The sequence below is a fragment of the Phlebotomus argentipes genome, unplaced genomic scaffold (genome assembly GCF_947086385.1).
Source record: "Phlebotomus argentipes unplaced genomic scaffold, Phlebotomus argentipes genome assembly scaffold_4, whole genome shotgun sequence".
Classification (NCBI taxonomy): Eukaryota; Metazoa; Arthropoda; class Insecta; order Diptera; family Psychodidae; genus Phlebotomus; species Phlebotomus argentipes.
In genome coordinates, this window is record NW_026776174.1 from 3,197,541 (window position 1) to 3,218,257 (window position 20,717).

General features: G+C 38.1%; 4 protein-coding genes across 4 annotated transcripts in view; 3 read left to right on the forward strand and 1 right to left on the reverse strand.

Annotated features, from left to right (window-relative positions):
• Positions 1 to 51: 51 nt before the first annotated feature.
• On the reverse strand, positions 52 to 1,355 carry LOC132257570 (DNA repair protein RAD51 homolog A). The gene is made up of 3 exons (XM_059754539.1): positions 1,213 to 1,355; positions 567 to 1,129; positions 52 to 502 (listed from the first exon to the last, which is right to left on the reverse strand). The coding sequence occupies exons 1-3, from the start codon at positions 1,330 to 1,332 to the stop codon at positions 127 to 129; spliced, it is 1,059 nt and encodes a 352-aa protein (XP_059610522.1). The 5' UTR covers positions 1,333 to 1,355; the 3' UTR covers positions 52 to 126.
• A 99-nt stretch (positions 1,356 to 1,454) lies between these two features.
• On the forward strand, positions 1,455 to 1,939 carry LOC132257580 (uncharacterized). Its single transcript, XM_059754549.1, has 2 exons — positions 1,455 to 1,588; positions 1,651 to 1,939. The coding sequence occupies exons 1-2, from the start codon at positions 1,557 to 1,559 to the stop codon at positions 1,937 to 1,939; spliced, it is 321 nt and encodes a 106-aa protein (XP_059610532.1). The 5' UTR covers positions 1,455 to 1,556.
• LOC132257577 (mitochondrial intermembrane space import and assembly protein 40) lies at positions 1,841 to 3,030 on the forward strand. Its single transcript, XM_059754545.1, has 2 exons — positions 1,841 to 2,171; positions 2,238 to 3,030. Exons 1-2 carry the CDS (start codon positions 1,948 to 1,950, stop codon positions 2,473 to 2,475), a joined length of 462 nt encoding a protein of 153 aa, XP_059610528.1. The 5' UTR covers positions 1,841 to 1,947; the 3' UTR covers positions 2,476 to 3,030.
• LOC132257541 (protein similar) overlaps positions 2,915 to 20,717 on the forward strand; it is a 40,341-nt gene continuing 22,538 nt past the window's right edge. Inside the window, exons 1-6 of the mRNA XM_059754496.1 lie at positions 2,915 to 3,029; positions 9,336 to 9,523; positions 9,848 to 10,050; positions 10,112 to 10,482; positions 10,556 to 10,662; positions 20,355 to 20,496. Of these exons, the coding sequence (XP_059610479.1) occupies positions 2,980 to 3,029; positions 9,336 to 9,523; positions 9,848 to 10,050; positions 10,112 to 10,482; positions 10,556 to 10,662; positions 20,355 to 20,496 (1,061 nt within the window). The 5' untranslated portion in view covers positions 2,915 to 2,979. The remainder of the gene's footprint in view (positions 3,030 to 9,335; positions 9,524 to 9,847; positions 10,051 to 10,111; positions 10,483 to 10,555; positions 10,663 to 20,354; positions 20,497 to 20,717) is intronic.

Consider the following 20,717-nt stretch of genomic DNA (forward strand, 5'->3'; position numbering starts at 1 on the left):
GTCCGCAGACAAGTCTGATGAGAATAAATAATTTTCATTTACAAACTCTTTTTACTCCTTTATTTCAAGTCAACTGGGAGCAGCAATATAATTAAAATTAAGAAAAAAAAATGTTGAATAGGAATTTCACTCTTTTGGATCGCCAATTCCATCCGGATTAATGGCAAACACCGCCTCAGATTCCGGCAAATTGGGCGAATCGTAAATCTTGCAAATTCTTGTCTCGCCACGACCCTTGCGAAGGTACAGACGAGTCGTCGAGGCATGGGCAATGATGTTCCCACCGACGGGCTTCTTGGGATCGGGATTGAACATCTGGGCGCCATCCACAGTCGCCACCACTTGATTTGTGATCACAATGGCCACACCGAATTCGGCGGCAATCCTGAACAAAGTCCTCATGAACTGAGCCAGGTGGGTTTGGCGATTGCAGAGTTCTCCGCGTCCCTGGTAATCCGTACGGTAGAGCGCAGTGGCGCTGTCCACAATCAGCAAGGCGTATCTGTGAATTAATAGGAGGGAAATTAAATAAAATCACGCTTTTTCAGCAATCAAAGTAATGCTACCTAGATTCTATCATCATAGCAGCTGCCTGGGTTAGCAGACTCATCTGGTGATCTGAGTTGTATGCTCTCGCAAAGGCCACATTATCCAGCACTTCATTCCCGTTCAGCTTGTAGCGTTCAGCCACGGAGAGAAGCCGATCCGGCCGGAAAGTGCCTTCTGTGTCAATATAGAGGCACTTGCCCTCTCCTCCGCCCTGGCTCACTGGCAGCTGGCAAGTCACGGCCAGGGTGTGGCAGATCTGAGATTTACCCGTTCTAAATTCCCCGAAGATCTCCGTTATGGAGCCAGTCTCAACACCGCCGCCCAGGAGTTTATCCAACTCCCGCGATCCCGTGCACAGCTGAATGATGTCAGCACGCTTCTGATGATACTCTGTGGCCGTAGTGAAGCCCATGGGCACAAGCTTAGCGGCTTCCGTTAGGATTTTTTCTGCTTTCGCCTCTGAGATTCCCTTGACAGCCAGTAAATTCTTCTTCAGAGCAAAGGCCACAGCTTCAACAGTGTAATATCCAGCTTCCTGCAACTTCTTGATGTCCCCAGATGAAATGCCCGTGGAATTGTTCTGAGAAATAAGCAAATATTGTGATTTTTCACCGTGAAGAGTCGGAAAAACAAAAGGAAAGGAGGTTAGAATGGGGCACTTACAATCAGCTTAGATATCATCTGTGGCCCATTGAGCTCGCAATCTTCCTCCTCCACAGTCTCCGCGGGCTTCTCCACCGGTTTCTCAACCACCTTCTGCTTTTTGTGCACTTGCTGTGCCATTTTCAACTATTTATCAGGCTACAGTACCGTGAAAACGCCTGTTTTCCACAAGAAATTTCCCTCCCGTTTTCACACCGTGACAGCTGATCGAATTTTCGAAAAGTGTGTGACGTCACTTTCGAACTTGTCCAAAACTTGTCCCATAACCTCAAAGTTTGTGTGCTTTGCGTGTGTTTAGCTTGTGAAACTCCTGCAAAAATGCCCATTTTTCACGATTTCCAAGCATGAGCGCCTTCGTCTACTTAGACGTATCGCTGTAAGTACGTTCTCTGGTGGTTGGCTGGTGTGTAAAAAGATTCCAGCAATGGTATTTTCCAGGCATTTGAAGACAATTCCAAGAGAGCCAATTCTTCCGGTGTTTCTCAAGGGAGGCATTATCACATCGTTGGAGGAGGTTTTCGGTGAAATTGGAGGCTGTACGACTGTGGACGTGCTGAAATTCAATCCAGAAACGCTGAAAGTTATTCTGCGTGTGCCAAAAGAGGACTACGTGAAGGTCCGGACAGCACTGACTCTGATAGCAACGTTCCAGGGCATTCCTTGTCGCTTTCACGTGAATTGTGCCTCACCACTTCTGCTCTCTTTGGTGCGCTGTGAGGACTTTTAGCGTGCACGATGTCTTACTGTAAGCAGTTCAACGGGGGCAAGGATAAGGTGATCTTCGCGTCGAAGGAAGACCTCGCGGGACCTAGCAAAATCACACTTCCCGAGTCGGATCCGGCGCCTGGACTAATTCTTCCCAACGGTGACATCAATTGGAACTGTCCTTGTCTAGGAGGCATGGCCACAGGACCCTGTGGAGTAGAGTTCAGAGAGGCATTCACTTGCTTCCACTACAGGTAATTTTTAAACGTTTAAATTGCCTTGTCACGGTGATATCTCAAAGTGTGCTTTCTTCTCACCAGCGAAGTGGAACCCAAGGGGTCTGATTGCTACGAAGTCTTCTCCCAGATGCAGTCCTGCTTCTCCAAGTATCCCACAGTGTACAACAAGAGTGGCGATATGGATGATGATGATGATGGAGACGTTGAACGAGAGGCTCAAATGAAGGTGGGCGAGTTACTTGACGGCGCCAAGGAGGAGAGAGAATCCGCGGGAGACTCTCCGGACGGCGCAGCCTCCCAGGTGGAGCGGAAAAAGTGATTTTGTGCAAAAGACTCCGACTTAGTTTGATTGGGCATCCCAAATTCTCTTCTGTCGGGATATCCACATAAGAATTCGTGTCAGATTTCTTAATAAAATATAGTAGAGATAACATGAAGAAAATGGGCGGAAAATTGAGAAATTCAGTGTCGGCATGGCAGATTTGGTCCGTTTTGTCAATTTGAATTGTCGAAGTTGGGGAAAAAATCACGATTTCGATGATAGAAAATGTGAAGAAGAAGAAGAAATGTCACGTTTTTTTGGTGTTGATCAGAAATTTTATGTGAAGGAGAGGAAAGTGGAAGAAAAGTGCAGAGAATCGCGGTGAAAAGCGATTGAAAAGTGTGAAAAATATACAATTGGGGTGCGTGTGTGTGTAATTGAGTTGATAGAGTTCACATTTCCTTGGCAGTGTTCTGAGAAGTGTGAATATTTGGGGGTGAGTGTGGAACATCGTCTAGTGAGAATTCATTGCATTGATTGTGGCTGAAAGGAGGTCAGAAGATGTTGACTCAGCAAGGAAGCGGTGCTAAGCCAGTCAAGGAGAAGCGCAGGTATGCCCAATGAATGGAATGCACGCCATGAGGGGTGGAAAAATGCAATTGGAAAGTTGTGAGCGAGTCTGTCGATAAATGGCGTCTCCGGACGGCGAATGGTCCGATGGCCCGAACTCGGTGAAACTCAATGACGCAGAGGTTATCTCAAATATTCAATTTAACATTGAATTCGTGGGGTATTTGGGACAGGGCTCTTGTGCCAGTGCCCCCAGGAATTTCCACTGGGCTCGCGGCCGCCGATCGGGGCGCAACAGGGCGCCCATGTTCTCTGGATTGGAAGGGTCCAAAGTCCACGTCTTGGCTGTTTTCTCTGCACTTTTTCTCTCCACTCCATCTCTGGTGGCAATTTAGACGGGCATCACGAGACCTTTGCCACCATCTCGAGTGGCCCCATTCGCACTGGCGCTTCCCAATCCATGTCTGTGGCTCGTGGCATTGATATGATGTCTTTCCCGTGCATTTTTGAGTGTTTGGCTGAGGATAAAGACAAACTGGCTGGCCGAGCTGGCGCACCAAACAGGTTCTCACATTCCCATCCAAAACACTTGCACAATCTTTTGCATGGAATAATAATATTTTGTACAGATTTTGGGGCGAGAAGAGACGATTGTTGATAAGTGTTATCTGACTAGTGGCATTTCCAGAAAGTATCTTCGATTGCAGTTACAGTGAGGGAATGGGGAAGTCTTCCTCTTTTCTATTGTACTTGCTTTCTTGGAAGTTACATTTGTTGAACAACTTTTCGAGAAATTTGGCGATAAAGAGCGAAAGACCTGCAAAGAAATTCCAAGTACTAGATTTTCTACAAGGAGTGCTGAGGGATGAGGTCAACAATCTCTAATCTCATGTCATTAAAGGAAAACACTTGAAATTCCTCGAAACAAGTTTCCTGAAGAAGCGATCTTACATATCTCTGACCTACACAATAATTTTTTTGGATCATACGAAGGGATCAGACAAAGAACAATTGTCTTTTTTTTAATATTTTCATTCGTCAGGCTTTAGAAAAACGCAAATACAAGAATTGTAGAATAATTTCTGATTATTTGACACAAATCAGCTGATCTCAAGTCATATCAGCTGATTCTGTTTTCTTTTGGGACATTTCAATTTGTTTTGTTGAATTACATATTCCTTTGTATGATTCGAGCTTATTTAATAACTTTCTCAACTTTCTGAATTGCATAACTTTATGAACTCATAAACTTTGTCATGATTTTTGACATATCTCTGCATTCATTGAAATTTTCCGAGTCTTTCAGCTCAAGTATTCACTTTTTCGGAATCTTCACTCATATTTAGATTTCATTTTGTAAAATTGAAATCACAAAGCTTTGCAATTTTTAGCCGTTTTTAGCATTTAAAATTTTGAGTGAAATTCACTTCAAAATTTTCAATCGATTCTGAGATAATTTAGCGTTCGGAATTTGTTTTCATGGTTGACAATGACCTTACGTAAATAGAAGAATCATCTGACGTTGATATTTTTTTCCTGATAAGCCCCAAAGCTTTCTTCGTATATTTTCAACATTGATGGTGTTTTGTGTTTGATAAGGAGTTAAGGTTATTTTGGTATATCGTTAGACTCAAATGTGTTTTGTAAATTGCAGTTCCGATTGGTTGTTTGATATTGTATGCCTTTTTTTGCAAATCTGCATTTTTCCCAAGGCAATGTTGCAGTCATGGTCGGACGGAAGACAGAAGTCCTTCAATTCGTCTCTAAAATCGAGATACTTCCATTCAAATTCTCTCTAGCATTTTGTCGAATTGAAAAGCGTTGTCAAGTGGCAGAGCAATTTAATTTATAAACTCTAAAGCACTGTATTTGGAATAAATATTGAAAAATATCATGTCGCTTTGACCTTAAGGTGGATCATCAGAATATTTTTGTCAGCAAACTGAGATATTTTTCATAGGCTTCGTAATAGCGAAAAACATTACATTTTGAATGACATTAAATGTGTATTGCAATGTGTTTTGAGCGTTTTTACTTTACACCAAAATACGACAAATCAATGGTTTAGAAGGATTTTCTTTTCATTGAATTTTTTGTAAATTTTTTCATGTTTATCCAAGTGTTTGTCACAGCATGAAGCGTTAAAATTTCAGTAAGAGAGAGAGAGAAATGCGAAAGCGTTGATGAGATCGTGGGAGAGATTGAGGATAGAGGTCATGCAATGCATCGCATAAAATTGCGTTTAAATATCAAGGGAATGTGTGTAATATGGTAATTAGCGAGGCGAAATATTCATACACATACATGCACTATTTACAGTGATGTTTTGCTCTAATCATTCATGGTGTGCGCGTGGAAAAATAAAACCAGTTTCATCAAGAGTTGCTTGTTTCTCCATGAATTCACCATATCTCAGCTGTTGGTTAATTTGACGATTTTTTCCAATGCGAATTTCTGATGATTCCTCAGTTTATTGTATTTGATACACGTGCTAAAATATGACGCAGTGGTTTTTTTTAATTAACCGCGTGCGATCAAATTTCTCATAAATATTTTTTATTCTTTCTGTCATTTTCCTAGAACCACCAACGCACGTTATTTCTTTGATCACCAATGTGAAGAAGTGCGTAGTTGATTGATTTATCCAATGGTCAATTAGTGACGCCTAATGGTCACTACAGAGATGCTCATGAGAATGGTTTACAAGCTATAAAGAATCATTTCTTCATTTGCAATATAAAAAGGCGACTTGAGAATTCAATGGGCAGAATGGAGAAGTGATATGGGAACAAAATTTGCTGAAACTTTCTGTGTGTCGCGCTTACAAATTGCTATTAAATTGCTGTCTGGCGTTTAGGGCATGAGAAGAAGTGTAGAGACAAAGATTGTTTCCTCAATAGCTAATAATTAATTAAATATACATTGAAATATGAGATTAATGGATGGTTTTTAGGAAAAGGTAGTTGTGTTCCAAACTTGATATTCTTTGAAGGTATTTTTGCTATTCCTCACTTGATTATGAATTCAGTAGATAAATTTCCTCATTTGATACGCTTTATTTATATTACTTTTCCAAGAAATATCAGAATTTATTTGTGAAATAAGCTTGAGAATAAAATGTCAACAATACAATTAATCTTAACGATTTTGGTTAACTGTGACATTTGGCTTATTCCGGCTGGTAAGCAGACATGCTTTATGTTCTAACTGAAATTATCTTTGAGTATCACAAAGTCGTTTTTTGGCAGATTTGTTTATTTCATTAGCAGACTCTCTTCAAATACACACAAGTTCATTTTGCAGTATGTCATATTTCATAGTAGAGCTTTAAAGATAAATGCATAAAAGTGGATTAAAAAGCACCAGAAAGATTTTTCTACGGTAGGATCGGAAAAATAATGTGAAAACTGATCTGAAACAATACTTGAAAGTATATTCTTTCTTTCGTGACTCTGTGTAGATGGAGTTGAGTAAATATTCAATAGCAAATATTTATGCTTCTTATCTGTATAGGCAGTGGAATATAGTTAAAATAATACATAAGTACGACACACCGCCGCCACTGGAGTCCGAAATTTACAATCACAGATAATCCATCGGTGGTAAGCAGCGAAAGAGGCCTTAGAAGGTGTGATCAGGAGTTTTAGGGTGGGAGCTCCAAATGAATTATGTACTTCCAATGTGCGATTGATTTGGCCAATTTCCCCTTTGATCGTTATGTGAAATACTGTTAGTGGCCTGCGATTGGCCAGTGATTGGAAACGCGGTGACGATCCTTATCAGATAGGGACTTTTTTCTGCGCCTTGCAAGATATTGGGTGGATTTTTCTTGGTGGCAATATTGAATTTGCAGACAATTTCTCGATTTAGTTTGAAACGTGCGGTCGTTCGGTTCTTTCACGGCTTCTTCGCCTGCGGGAGGAAAATGAATTCCAGTCAAAGTGCGTGGTTTAATCCCATGCATACAGAGTACAATTCGTATGACTTCAATTCGTCTGAATTGGAGTCTAATTGCTACTACGGTGACAAAGGGAGTCTGCAGGCTGTGCAAAATGTTCCTGGTTATGAAATTGATGGATTCGGAGTGCCGCGATATGTGAGTGTTGAGCAGCAGCGTGATTACTTTCCGGGGAATGTCTATCAAGATGATTCTGTTGCCTCTTATGCACCCTGCCAAGGACCAAGGCCATGGAATTTTGCATACTGTTACGGATTCTATGGCGACGCACCATGTCCGTTTGCCAATGTGATCGATATGGAAGATTTTATGTGAGTAAAATAACTAATTAGTCCATTTACGTGGATGGACACGGTCGATGAATACAAATTGTGTCTGCTTTGCGGAAATATGGAGAGATGACATGCACAAAGTAACTTGGCATGTGTCTCGTGTAGGACAATTTTTTGTGCTGTACTTTTAGTCTACTTATGAATATTCGTTCTGGTGTCATAAATTATGTTGAGAGTAAATTGACCAACATTTCCAATACATGGTATCATATCTCTACGTGCTGCGCCAATTCTGATAAGCTCTAGTTTGCCACCCAGCGTGAGAGTCTTTCCGATGACAATGAACTTTCACAGAGTGATCGCCAGACAACTTGGTCATGATGGTAGATTTCTTTTGTCAATTTATCAGTATTTCGCCAATAATTTTATCTGGGATGTGAAGAGAGAAAGTATAGGATTGTCACGAGTGAAAGGTGGCTTATGGAGAAATTACAAATTCCCCCTTATCTCGCCTGAAGTCACAACATTCAATGCCATTATCACAAGACGAAGTGTTTATGTAACTCACGCTGATAACCATTACGTGTTGTGCATTAGATGCAGTTGTCCTGCATGAGTTTGAGTGTGATATCTCAGGCGGGATCAATTAATTTGATTGTCACCAAATATACACACTTGAAAAAGTGGTAGGGAATTTCTGGGTGTCTGGATAGATTTGGTTGCCGATTGCAAAATTGTTGCAAAGACGATTTTTTTTGTCCGCCTGTGACTGATAGCAGAAAAATATTCTACCACAAATGATATATGAATGTATCATACTTGTAAATCCATAATGACACACATTTGACGTGCTTCTACTGCGGCTTGGGAATATGAATTGACTTTTCTGATAAGTTAATGTTACTCATTTCTCCTGACGACATTACTTTTCAGTATCAACATGGATAATCCTTCAATTAAAAAGCAATACATAACTTTCAGTGACAGTAATCGATTGAAAATTGACATGCTGAAATATAGAATACAAGAGTTTGTGGTTCAAGTTTAGAGTAAACATGTATTTGAAGTCATTTAAATGTAAATTCATTCGTCTTGGCAATACTTCACATTTGTATGAAACATGTCCACTTTGCCTTTCTCAATATACTGAGTGATGATTTATCAGTTTTCAGGTAGCCGAACGATGTGAATCTCACCACCAATAATCTCTTAAAGCAATTCTAAAGTTAACAAGTGGCTGGGCTATAAAATAGGTAGCAATTAGATATTGCGATTTGTATAACACTCTCGTGATTAAGATTTTAATAGCTCGCCTCTGTCGAAATACAGATGTATCTTATCAAAGCGAGACATGAGAAAGTACAGAACGTAGCGTGTTACGCTTATTGGAAATATACTACATATTTTATGTATGATGGCTCCATTTTGTCTATGAATTATTGTTACCATGGGCGTTTGTTAGGATTTGATCGCGATGTTTTACTAACTTTCAATGAGTAAACTATTTAGCAGGAGCTAGAAAAGATGTTTTTTTTTTCAAATACAAGCTTAAAGTAGTTCTGGAAGAAATGCAGAAAAAATCCTGTTTCCCTCGAAACTGGTTCTGGTAGCTTTGCAACTTTGTAAGTGTTTCTATGCGCTCTCAAATACGTGTGATCATTCAAAATTGGTGACAGAAGTGTTGTTCGAAGGAAGTCACACACTATCGGATTACTGAAACTAGGTCTGCCTGATAAATATTTTCAATGTGCATTCTTTCAGACGTCAAAATTGTGTGATAACTTTGGCAAAAAGTATGGAAATTTATGGTTTTCCCCTTATCTTTCTAACATAAATCAGAAAGTCGATTAAATAAATCCAATTGTATTGATTCTATACTCAGTCATATATCTGAATATCACTGATTGCCAAAGACCTCTTAAAACTTGACGACGAACAATGAGGTGGTAGAATGTGCGTGAAATTGGTGGAAAAAAGTCAACAATTATTGTCGCGACATATTTTATTGCTTTGGTTTATCTTTCAGAAAAAAAGTATTGGAGTTTCATAATCTGATTTAATAGGAGATATTTGATGTGATTTAAGCGTACTCATGCTGTGTTATTAATCTTTTGCAGGAACAATGAGAAACGAAAGGAAAAGTCACGGGATGCAGCTCGTACTCGTCGCTCGAGGGAGACAGAAATATTCACTGAATTGGCACAGTCTCTTCCGCTGCGCCGAGAAGAGGTTGACCAATTGGACAAGGCGTCAATTATGCGACTCTCAATTGCATTTCTCAAAGTGAGAAATATGCTAGAGCTCTGTGAGTGTTCATTGTCTCTAGATTTCCATCAATTTGGTTGGGGTTTAACGAATTTGTAATAATGCTTCAAAAATGTCCAATGATTAGTTTATTTCGAAACAAATTTTTGCACACTTTGGAAAGCGGTGTGAAGTGTTTGTTTTGGAAATTTCATGAGAAGAATGATGCAAACATTGGCCAAATCTTGGAAGTTCATAAATTAATTATCGTTACTTTCTAATGTCGTTCAAGTGGAATCCAATAGGGGGCGCACAACTTTACGATTGTGTGTCTTGGGTAAAATCACTCTCTTATCATTTACTGTGGATTTTTATAACATTTCAGTTCCAAAGGCAAACAATGTGCTGAAGGAAGATTCCGTGGATGATAATGAGAATGACGTGAAAGACCTGGTGGCAATGCCAAAGTACTTTGAGACGGAAAAGATGATCCTTGGTGCTCTGGATGGATTCCTTCTCGTGTTGTCGACTGAAGGAGACATTACATACATCTCGCAAAATGCCGCTGAAATCCTGGGTATTCAACAGGTGAGTTTGGTGGTGCAATGTATTTTTTCTGATTCTAATTTCCTTCGCGAAACCCTTTCAGATTGACCTACTTGGTCAGCCAATTTGGGATTACAGCCACCAGTGTGATCACGAGGAGTTGCGCGAGGCACTGAATGTGAAGAAGAGTGTTGCTGATGATGGAAATGGAAGTTGCGTGCAGAGGAGCATCTTCATTCGTCTCAAATGTACATTGACGAGCCGCGGAAGAAGTGTCAACATCAAAAGTGCTTCTTACAAAGTAATTCACATCTCCGGGCATATTGCCACGAATGTCTCATGTGATGGAAAACGTGAATTTATTGGTATTGGGAGACCAATGCCACATCCGTCTAATATTGAAATTCCACTCGGCTCGAGGACATTCTTGACCAAGCATTCACTGGACTTGAAATTCAGCTATGTTGATGAGAAGTATGTCAGAGATATTGATGGGCGATGAGAATTCAATGAATTTTTTTTTCTCATCTGTATTTCCCACTTTCAGAATGCACTCACTTCTTGGCTATCAGTCGCAGCATTTACTGGGAAAATCACTGTATGAACTTCATCATGGTGCAGATTCGGATAATCTCATGGGAATGTTCAAGAGCTGTAAGTATAGAAAATGACTTTTTTTCCTCTCTCTGTGACATTGTAATTATGTCGGTGGGGAAAATGGGCAGAAAGAAATGAAAATTGGTTTTCTTAAGTACATTGACGAATATTATAGCAATTATTGGCTATAAATCAACATTTTGCTCTATTTAATTTGCATATAAATGTATGGTTGTTTGGTAATTTTTCAATTTAACTAATGCATATTATTTCTAGAGAAAAGATAGATAAATTATGCGTGGGGAAATATTGTGTAGACTTGTTGTGTAGATACAAAGTGTGGTTGTTTCTCTTTTGAGGTCTCCTGAATTCGAAGAAATAACATCAATATATCGTGTAGTTTGAATGCTGAAAGCCATTGAGATTAATCTAATTGATCATTTTCACTGATCAAGTTAAGAATTAATTGCAATTTAAATTGAAATTTATCTTATCTCGAGGAGGTGATTGAGTGTAAAGGTGTTTCTCTCCAATGATTTTTTTTCCATAATGCCACACAATTCATGCTCTGGCGCTGAGAGTGGTTGAGAGGGAGAAAAAGTTTCTGTCTGACAATGAATATAGAATAGACTTGAGTCAATTATTAATTAAACTCAAAGACACATGATGTACTGAAACGCTGTGATGACATAAGTTGTATATCGAATGCTATTCTTAGATTGTGCGGCGTAATTTTTCTTACAACTCTTACTTTCAATTGGCACAGATTAGGCATCATTTTGCATCAGTTTCTAGAGTGCGAACTCTCTAGATTTATGGCACACAATGTGCGTGCTTTTGTATTGTGTGTAGCATTTATTGTGGAGGTGAATGGTATTGCATGGAGAGAGAGACAGATGTTGGACTCTGTTGACTAGTATCATGGCTGTTGAATGGTTAAATTTACTCGATATCAGCACAACATAGAGAATTGGTAAAATAGTGTCATGTGTAGAATGGAATATAATTTGATGGAGACAGCTTTGTCAGTCCGTTAAACCGATGAAGGCGATAAATTTATAGTTTAATATTGCACTCAATGTCTGATAGAATTACATATGTTTTCTCTAATTGAATATATAAAGTCAAATGATTCTAGTGTTCTCTTTTAAATGGCTCACTAGTGAGATGGAAAGGAGAATGGATTGAGAGAACACTGACTTAAAGTTCTACTTTAGTGTGATTTTTTTTTCCTTCTATTTCACTCAAAGCTGTGCAGTATAAAGTTGATTAGAAAGGTCTTTGTTCTTAAATGGTGTGCACACCAATGTCCTCAATTGCATTTGAGAGAATATAAAAAATATAGAGAGATACATATTGCAAAAGGGGGAGTAATGGAGAAAAAAAAAACTAATCTCCCACTATAAAAAGTGTAGTTACATTTGAGCATGATAGTGTATCTGTATGACATGTTGATGGTATAAATTCGTAATTCATCTAAATCATCAGTTGACATGTGATTTTGGAGCGCTGCACCCTTACTTTCATAGTAGAATATTTCATATTTTCATTCTTTTTGCGTGACGACAAGAACAATACACCTTATGTTTAATGCATATATAAATTTCATTTAATTTGTCTTATGCTCGTACAGCTTTTGCAAATACACGACTTCTTGTGGGTCAAAGTTTTTATGGTCACAATGTATTTTTGCTTGTAATTCAGGGCACTGTTGCACTTCATATTTTTCTATCATGGAATATTATTTATTGCACGAAAGGGTATCTTAAATGAAATGTGAAATAAAGATGAGTGAGTAATGTAGTCTGAGATGCTTAACAGAAATGGTGAATATTGTTTTATGAATTTTGTGTAAGTCAGAATTATTGCTCTGTGAGTAAAAATTTCTGCACTTTTGTCAAGTAATGAAATGATAATTGTTTGTGTTTTCACCAAGGCCACTGAAAATTTATGCTAATCCATCGTGAAATTGATTAAATGGCGAGGAGGATTTATAAAATACATTGTCTTCACCACAAAGTAATAGATTGAAGTGACAGAGAGAAAGGCGTGGAGAGAGAGAAAAAACTCTCTGTGATACTTTCCTGCTTGTTGGAGGAGAGGAAGAAGAAATAGAATAAGAGTGACAAAAATAAAAGTCTACGATCAACAAATTAACAATTAGACGGTTTCTATCTATAAAACTGTAGCAGTGTGTCTCGGTGATAAGCTTCAATCTCTTCTCTTCCTCCCAATATGAGTTTTATATAGGAGACAATTTGGAGTGGGAGAGTGTATATGTAAAAATAGAAATGCATGTGAGGATATCTGCTCAATTTGCTACACTAAACCGTATTATATCTGTCGGGAGAGTAGAGAGGAAAGCAGAAAAGTGATACTATGGCTGAGCATAATACACATTGATGGCTTTTATTTTATATTCGAAAATAAACTGAATTGACCTTGTGGCGATATATGAAATTTTTTGAGCTGCAGATATACTCCTCAGTGATGCGTGAGTGTACGAAAATAAATCAAAGAATTCACAATGTCCACCTTAAATGAAAAGAATGTGCAGTAATATTTGGCATCTGCGTAAAATTGTGAATATGCAATAATCTTTTATCGTGACTTTTTTATTAACTTTGTCGATTTACGACATGGTGTGTTTCTTCATTACTCGTTTTTTTTTTCTTAGGAAAATGTAACATTTCATATTTGCAAATTGAAATAATAAAATTGAATGATACATTTGTTGAGCAGTGAAAGAGAAATTTTGAGCATAGACAGGAATCTGAAAATGCAAAGGCAGTGGAATTTATCGCAGAGAGTAAGAATACGTCGTGATATCATGAAAAATAGTTGAATGAATAGGATTAGAAAGTGTTCTTGGCGACAGTGTGAAGAATTACGCGAGACAGAAACTTTCTTTATTATATTCTGCTTTCTCTCTAAAAAAAAAATCATCTTACATGTGTAGAGATATTTGATATATTTATCTATACAATACTGCAAATTACATCTTTTTTTCTTGTCGCTTGGAAGAAGATAAACAAACATTTTCAACTTCAACTCGTGTTGGTGGTATTTTTAGAGATTCATTTAGAAAATTTATTACGGAGGAGGCAACACAAAGTCAAGGTTTGATTTCTTGGCACAGTTCTTTGACCCAATCCGATTTTGTGATGTGCCATCGGAATGGCATGAAGTCGATAGTAATGCTTATTTAACTTGAAGAATTGCCGAACATTTGAAATTCACAGGGAATTATATAATTTATCTGATGATAATTCTCAAAACAATTCTTCTTCGACGTTTATTATGTTGGTTTGAATTTTAGGGAATTCTTAATTGTTTCGTTGATGATAATTACCAGTATTCACAATAGTATTTGTCGAATTTTATTGGCAAACATCTGTACAATTCGCAACAGTTTGTCAAGTTGTCTGATAGTGTTATGTAATTTTGTTTAAACGAGGTCAAGTCACATGTGGTAATTAGAAGTAAACACGCCAATAGGGCCACTTAGCGAATCTCAGAGCAAATCAATTGTTTGTAAATGGTTCATTTTATTATTTAATACACCAGAAGTGTCTTCATTGAAAGAATGGGAATTGTAGGTGAACAACCCCAGAAGAAATTGTCATGTTTCATAGCGAAATTCAACTTGACAATTTTCCATCTGACTTCCTCTAGTTTTGAGAGCGTCAACCATTGGTACTCATTTGCCAGTTGGTATGTCTTGTGATTGTCTGTTGTCATTTTGTCCATTCAGTGCTCAATGGCGTCGTCATGATGACAATTTTCATTTGATGAAAAGCTTCATTACCGCTTTACATAAAAGCAAATTACTCGTGTAGGTGTCGTCTCTCTAGTTATCTTTGTGTCTCATTAGCAATTTCTCTCTTTCTCTCTCTCGTCTTCACCTATAACTTACTTTTATACATATACAACCAATGAGATGTCCGATGATTGTGGAAAGTTATGCCAATCAAGAATTAAATTGACTCTATTCGTATGTATTTTTGCACAAGCTTCAACCGCATCTGTGTGCGGCGTAGCTTTGAAGTTTGGAATGGCAAGGACTCTTCGAAGTGTTGTGGGTGGCATGAAAAATTGCATGACTCTCATCAACAAGTTGGCGGAAAGTTTTGTGTGCTTAATATAATATAACTATATACTGTTGGAGGGATATTTTGTGGCGTGTTGTAACATTATGAGAAACTTTTCAATTGAAAAAGTCGGTTTGTGACTAAATTTATTGCTGTTGAAGTGCAATAACTCATCGTATTGGTTTGTCAAGTGCATTAAATGATGATTGGCGATATTTTTTCTTAAAGTCTCACTGAAAATCAATGATCATCTGTACCTAGCTACTATTTTACTTGAGATACACTTCTAATTGCAATTATTCAGTGGAATGTACAACAAAGTACATATCAGTTCCTCTGAGGATTTCGTTGAACTGTTAAAATGGTTAAAAAGTTCTGCGGAATTTTTATACAGAAGTTGTAAGAACAATAGATTATTTCCGAAACGATAAAAATCCTCTCGAATGACACCAAAAGTTGCTCCGGATACAAATTTATATGCGATTGGATGCAGTTTCATGCAATTTGCTTTACTATAAATTTATTTTTCTTCTTTCTCATACCATTATTATGTCTTACACTGGGGACGAAGTTTCTTATTTTAGGAAAAATTTTAAAGATATTTTTCCCGTTGCTGTCGCGACAATTGTCTTCAATGGAGTTCAAAGTGGCACTTTTATGGCTCACTATCTGTTGAAATGGCCAATAGAATAGACAAATAATGTATGGATTGTTTTGAAACTGAAACTAAAAAGGAACTGACTATGAAATATTGAAATTCTATCAATGCAATTTGTCCATTACGCAATTCTCTGAAGATAATTTGAAGTGAATTTTGCTTAGAGACTTACAAGATTTAATTTGAATTATTTAAATTCGAGTCCTTTTATTACTTTATAAAGAATTTCTGCAGTTTCATTTGAGATGTCTTTTCTCGTGCTATGTCAACTCCCTGTGCAGCAATGCAGTGCTGTGCAGGAGAAAATCCTTTCTATCGTAAAATATCTCAAGGAGAAATATGGACTTGTATAAATTTCATTTAACTACTCCCTCACAACCAGGTGATTATTGTATTACGCTAAAATAGATTTATACACGAGGTATCTTCTGTACGCTTAAATAATATAAAATGCTCGGGGTGTTTGAGATGGAAAAGAGTAGTTTTTACTGCTGACAGAATGTGCAGAATGGAAGTGCATAAGCCAACACATAGCATCAATATGTAAGGCGGAGTGGGGTTGAGAGCGCGCGAAAGGAAGCCGGGCAGATACAATTGGCGGGAGGGTGGGTGAGATTGGAGATGTGCTTGAATGAATATACCACGTCGCGCTGGCGGTGGTGCTGAGGGAGAGTCAGAAATGTAGTGTACTACGAGTGGCAGTCAGCTGCAAGTCGATGCACTTGAATGAGGGTGGCCAAGTCGGTCGACAACCCCTCAATTGTTGTTATGGGTGGTGGTTGGATGATGGCGTGCCGTGGTAGATTGGAGCTCAGGGTTGTGTAAATACACATTGCATGTGCATGGGTAGAACTTTGCAGTATACTGCACATTTCTTTGCTGTACAGTTGCAATCGAGGACGATGAGGAGGCGCTGGGGAGGGATGGAGGGACGAAAAATGTAAAAGTCATTCTGTGGTTGCAACCCGAGGAGCATTTCGTTGTTGAAAATGTTCACCCAAAATTATTGTGAGTTTGTCACGGCGTGGTTGGGAGTAAGTTGAAAGTTGAATGGCTGAAAACTGCCGGAAAATATATGATGCTTTTAGATGCGGTATGAAAGATGTATATCGCTGCCTTGAATTGAATATAAGTTTAGCATTGTCGTGCTAGTGCCACACTAAAATACTTATTCCCCTTAATGGTCTTATCTGATTACAGCAAAGGGAAAGATGCTGGGGTGGACAAATTGTTTGTGGAGTTGAAACTCTTGCCCGTGCATTTGTAGCTGAGGAATATTATAATAAATTTACGAGTTTCTGGACGATAAACTTTTTAGATAGTGGAGTATTATTCAGTTCCTCCCCTAAATTTAATCTCATGGCGAACGAGGAGGAGCAAAATGGGTGAAATTCAAGCTCTGATGCATTTTTGAGTACAAACCCTATTTTAATTATTCGCAATGGAAACAAAACTGCATTTATTGGGTTAATTGGAATTTTTAATAGTTTAATTTGCTGTAATGACACCACAAGCGCGAGAGGGAATTTAATTTCATCGCTTTCAGCGAGACATTATCACAATTGGCAGGGTGGTGAAGACAGAGAAAGACTTTTTCTTAAAAGCTTTTGCTCATTAACAGGTGGATTATTTCACCTATTTCACATGGTTTAAGTGTGTGAAGTTGGGAATCAGCAATTGAAGGCTTTATCACAAAGATAGCATTTTATCGAGGAGAGAAGTCTTCTGTGGATAGTGCGATACCTTACTTGGTTGAGTTTAATAGATTAAAGGAGTTCAATAAACTTCTAATCTAATATGTATTGATATGTCGTCGGATTGGCACTAAAACAAATTATTCGGTAACTTGTATGTAATGTACACATACAGTTCAGTACTTTATGGGCTTTTTCGGTTCTGCACTTATGTTCTTCAGAGCATAGTTGATAATAATTCCGTAACGCTGTGCAGTCGCACATTATGTATGGTGGCGGATGATAAAGCATGCCCATGTAAATTTACATAGCGAGATTCATTGTCCAAAATTGATGTGTTGAGCATATTTTAGGTGGCTGAGGAATGATAATCCTCCTGTATAGTGAATGAGGTGTTTAACAGACTCTCATGCATGTGCAGTATAAGATGATGTCGGAATTTGTAGGGTGTGGAACAATAGACAAATAAAGGGGTGAATGTTCTTATGTATTCATTTCTGTACGGTTCAGAGGGATGAGGGAGACTCTCTGTGAATTTCAACTGCATCTCTGGCACGTCACAATAGTAAAAGTTGCTTTAATGGTGAAAAGTAGTGGAGAGGGAGTTGATATTATCCTTGCAAGTGAAACTGCACAGAGCATTGTTGGAGTCACCTTTTAGAATGTGTACACCACACTTAAGTATTTTCTATTTAAATAATTAACTTTTTCAACGACTAGAGTGTAAGGGTGAGTGCAGCAAATGAAAACGAGTTGTGACCAGTAAAATTTCTCCTTGATGTAGTGCAACAAGTTGAAATTCAGCGCAAGTAGATTGTTTGGGTTCTATTATACCTTTTTCTCTAACTCAAAATTAAAATTTGCATTGCTAATTTATTTGAAGCTGAAAGGTATTTGCCTCCAGTTTGTTTATAACTTCATATACCTTTGTGCACAGTCTCATTTTGTGATATTTCTTTTCTCCTCTCGCGTATAATGCATGTAGAATTGCAGTTGAAAGGTAGTATTTTGATAAAAGACACCCTATTAAAATTCTGTCCCGCAGCAGATATGGTTGTTTTCGGTACGTTGATTCCGCGACTGTGTGCTCAATATGTTTTGCCGAGCGCAGAACAAAAAAAAACAACATGCACTATTGATAATGGAGAATGATGAATTTTTTTTTTCACAATTTTTACCCTGAGCGATGCACTCGGTGCTTGCGTTCAATGTACCTGACAAATCGTTGGGAAAAAGGTATCATCCTCATCACATCATTCCATCACATGATACCCATCCACCGCACATTGGCAATGAGAAATCCCGATACTGTAGGAAAACTCACTTACCTTTCACAACCTGGAATGTGCAGTACATGTGCCAGCGTCGCAGAAGCTGTGCAAATGAATGCACACCGATGATGAGTTTGAGAAAATGTAGGTGTGATAAGAATTTCATTAAGTTCTAAGCGAGGGGGAGATTATGAAAACATACGAAAAACCCTAATTTCATCACTGTATCTCCCTGGTGAAGAGATCTTTGTGTGGGTGGATCAACTGCATAATCGTAAATTTGAGGTGGAAGTTTATAGATTGGAAAAGAAGTTGAGGTATTTTAGAAATCCTTATCATTTTGAAGAGTGAAGAGTGCAAACAATATGAAAGGTGGATGTCATACAAGTGCAATTCTAATTTGTTGGAATTGTTTATACGAATGTACACATAATATTGCTGTCTTTCTCTTATATTTGTGATAAGAAAAGAGTATAAAATGTGGGAGGGCATTAGCTACACAATTTGGTATAAAAATATGAGTAATATTGGTGAGAGAGGAGGTGCAGCGGGAAAGTTATAATTCCATTAATATTGCAACACACGGAAAAGAGTCCTTGGGGGAAGTGAGCAGAGGACAAATGTGGGTGGCTTAGAATGATGGTGCAACGAACTTGCAATCCCTGTTTTATAGTATATTTGGCTTTTGGGTGAAATGTATAAATATAGTGCTGCTCACACACCAAATGTTTGTGTACTTTTAGTGTTTTGTATATTACATAACATACATATTAATGTGAACTGAGTATGGAAAGTGCAGCAAAATATAAAACACATTTGTTTGTTTGACATTTGTTGTGCCACTCTTGGATGGCAAGAGAATGGTGGTGATATTAAGCGGAGGGAGAACAACGACAAGTAGGGACAAAATTATTTCTGCACTTTCTACATTTATGGTACTTTTGCATTGATTGGAGTTGTGATTTTTTATGAATTTTACGGCTACCTTGATTCATCAAATTACTGAGTTGGAAACTTGTATGGTTGCAGAACAATTTGAGCAAGAGTATTTTTAAATGGTCAAATTGTGCTGTAAATTGAATGTCATTTTCTGTTCTTTTCTTAACTGGCGAAAATACAAAGAGGCAAAGTTCCTCTCACAGTCTACACACTGCATAAGCTTTTTCATCATCATGATTAATGTTATGTGTGTGTTTTATTTTTCTGCAAAACTTTTGACTTCTGCTCTGAATTGTGGTGTATCAAAAGCAGTACATGTGTGTGGTGTGATTATGAAATTTATACAAAGTACCATGAGTTGTGCTACAAGGTGCAGCTTTCACACTTCTTCTGGTCTGAAGGGAAGTTGGAAAGTTGTGTGCGTGTGTGTGTGTGTGTGAGGGAGAAGAGGATGGGTTAGATTAGTTGTGAAGGAAATTGGTGAAATGTTTTGTATAATTTGCTACTCACGAAAGGATTAAATTTATGGATTGGTTAGTTAGCAAAATCTCTCATTCTTGGAAACTGCGCGGTTGGTTGGGTGAGCAAATGAAGGAAAAGTTGCAACTCTGTTTTTGTTTGCTTAATAAGTTTAATACACGGATGATGACCTCGACTGTTTTTGGGGAACAGAAACATGGGGTTTGATGAACTTTCTTAAGGGTTTCACTTGACTCTCACATGCCATTTGTTTATTGTTCAGCATTTTCCAGTCACTCGATGCAATATTTGCTTTAATATATTTTAATATGCAAGTATCAATTCAATCAAGGGAAAATACTGGTTGTGCTGCATGTGATTGTCCTTGCAGTTTTTTGACATGGAGTTTAAATGGCGATGAATTGGGTTAAACAAACATTTTATCGAAGAAGTGTATTTTTTTATTTGCATTTTGTCTGTGTATTGGGATCAGGTGCATTGTCCGCCTTTGAATTTTCTATGTGACTTTAGTAGAGCAAAATGTTTAGGCGATATGTGGGTATGTTTTTATCAAACACCGTTCATCTCTATTAATTCTCGAAACTTTTTCTCTTTCATATCGATATCACTTGTGCAGTGCTTAGCAAGGGCCAAATGGAAACAAGTGGATATCGCTTTCTGGCTCGCTCTGGAGGATACGCCTGGGTGGTGACTCAAGCAACGATTGTCTATGATAAGCAGAAGCCACAGAGTGTCGTCTGTGTAAACTATGTGATCAGGTGAGTCTGAAAATAAACTTATGGATTAAAGTGGCTTCAAGTTGCAAGACACTCATTTCAATTCTCATGCAATGCAAGCGTGGGTTAAGATGAACTAAGCAGAGGGTGGATGTAGGGATTTCATCTCTGTGAATGATTATTTCAATGATGATATAAAATTTCGACTGAATCTGGGGATGTCTTACGGTGTGCAATAAATTTCGTCTGTTTCAATCCTCAAT

Bases quoted from the DNA above. Each gene is read 5' to 3' on its own strand.
- LOC132257570 (XM_059754539.1), bottom strand. From the start codon at position 1,332: ATGGCACAGCAAGTGCACAAAAAGCAGAAGGTGGTTGAGAAACCGGTG. The intron at 1,130-1,212 runs GTAAGTGCCCCA...CTTATTTCTCAG, and splicing joins AGATGATATCTAAGCTGATT to AACAATTCCACGGGCATTTC. The intron at 503-566 runs GTAGCATTACTT...ATTAATTCACAG, and splicing joins GCTATGATGATAGAATCTAG to ATACGCCTTGCTGATTGTGG.
- LOC132257580 (XM_059754549.1), top strand. From the start codon at position 1,557: ATGAGCGCCTTCGTCTACTTAGACGTATCGCT. The intron at 1,589-1,650 runs GTAAGTACGTTC...GGTATTTTCCAG, and splicing joins GTCTACTTAGACGTATCGCT to GCATTTGAAGACAATTCCAA.
- LOC132257577 (XM_059754545.1), top strand. From the start codon at position 1,948: ATGTCTTACTGTAAGCAGTTCAACGGGGGCAAGGATAAGGTGATCTTC. The intron at 2,172-2,237 runs GTAATTTTTAAA...TCTTCTCACCAG, and splicing joins TTCACTTGCTTCCACTACAG to CGAAGTGGAACCCAAGGGGT.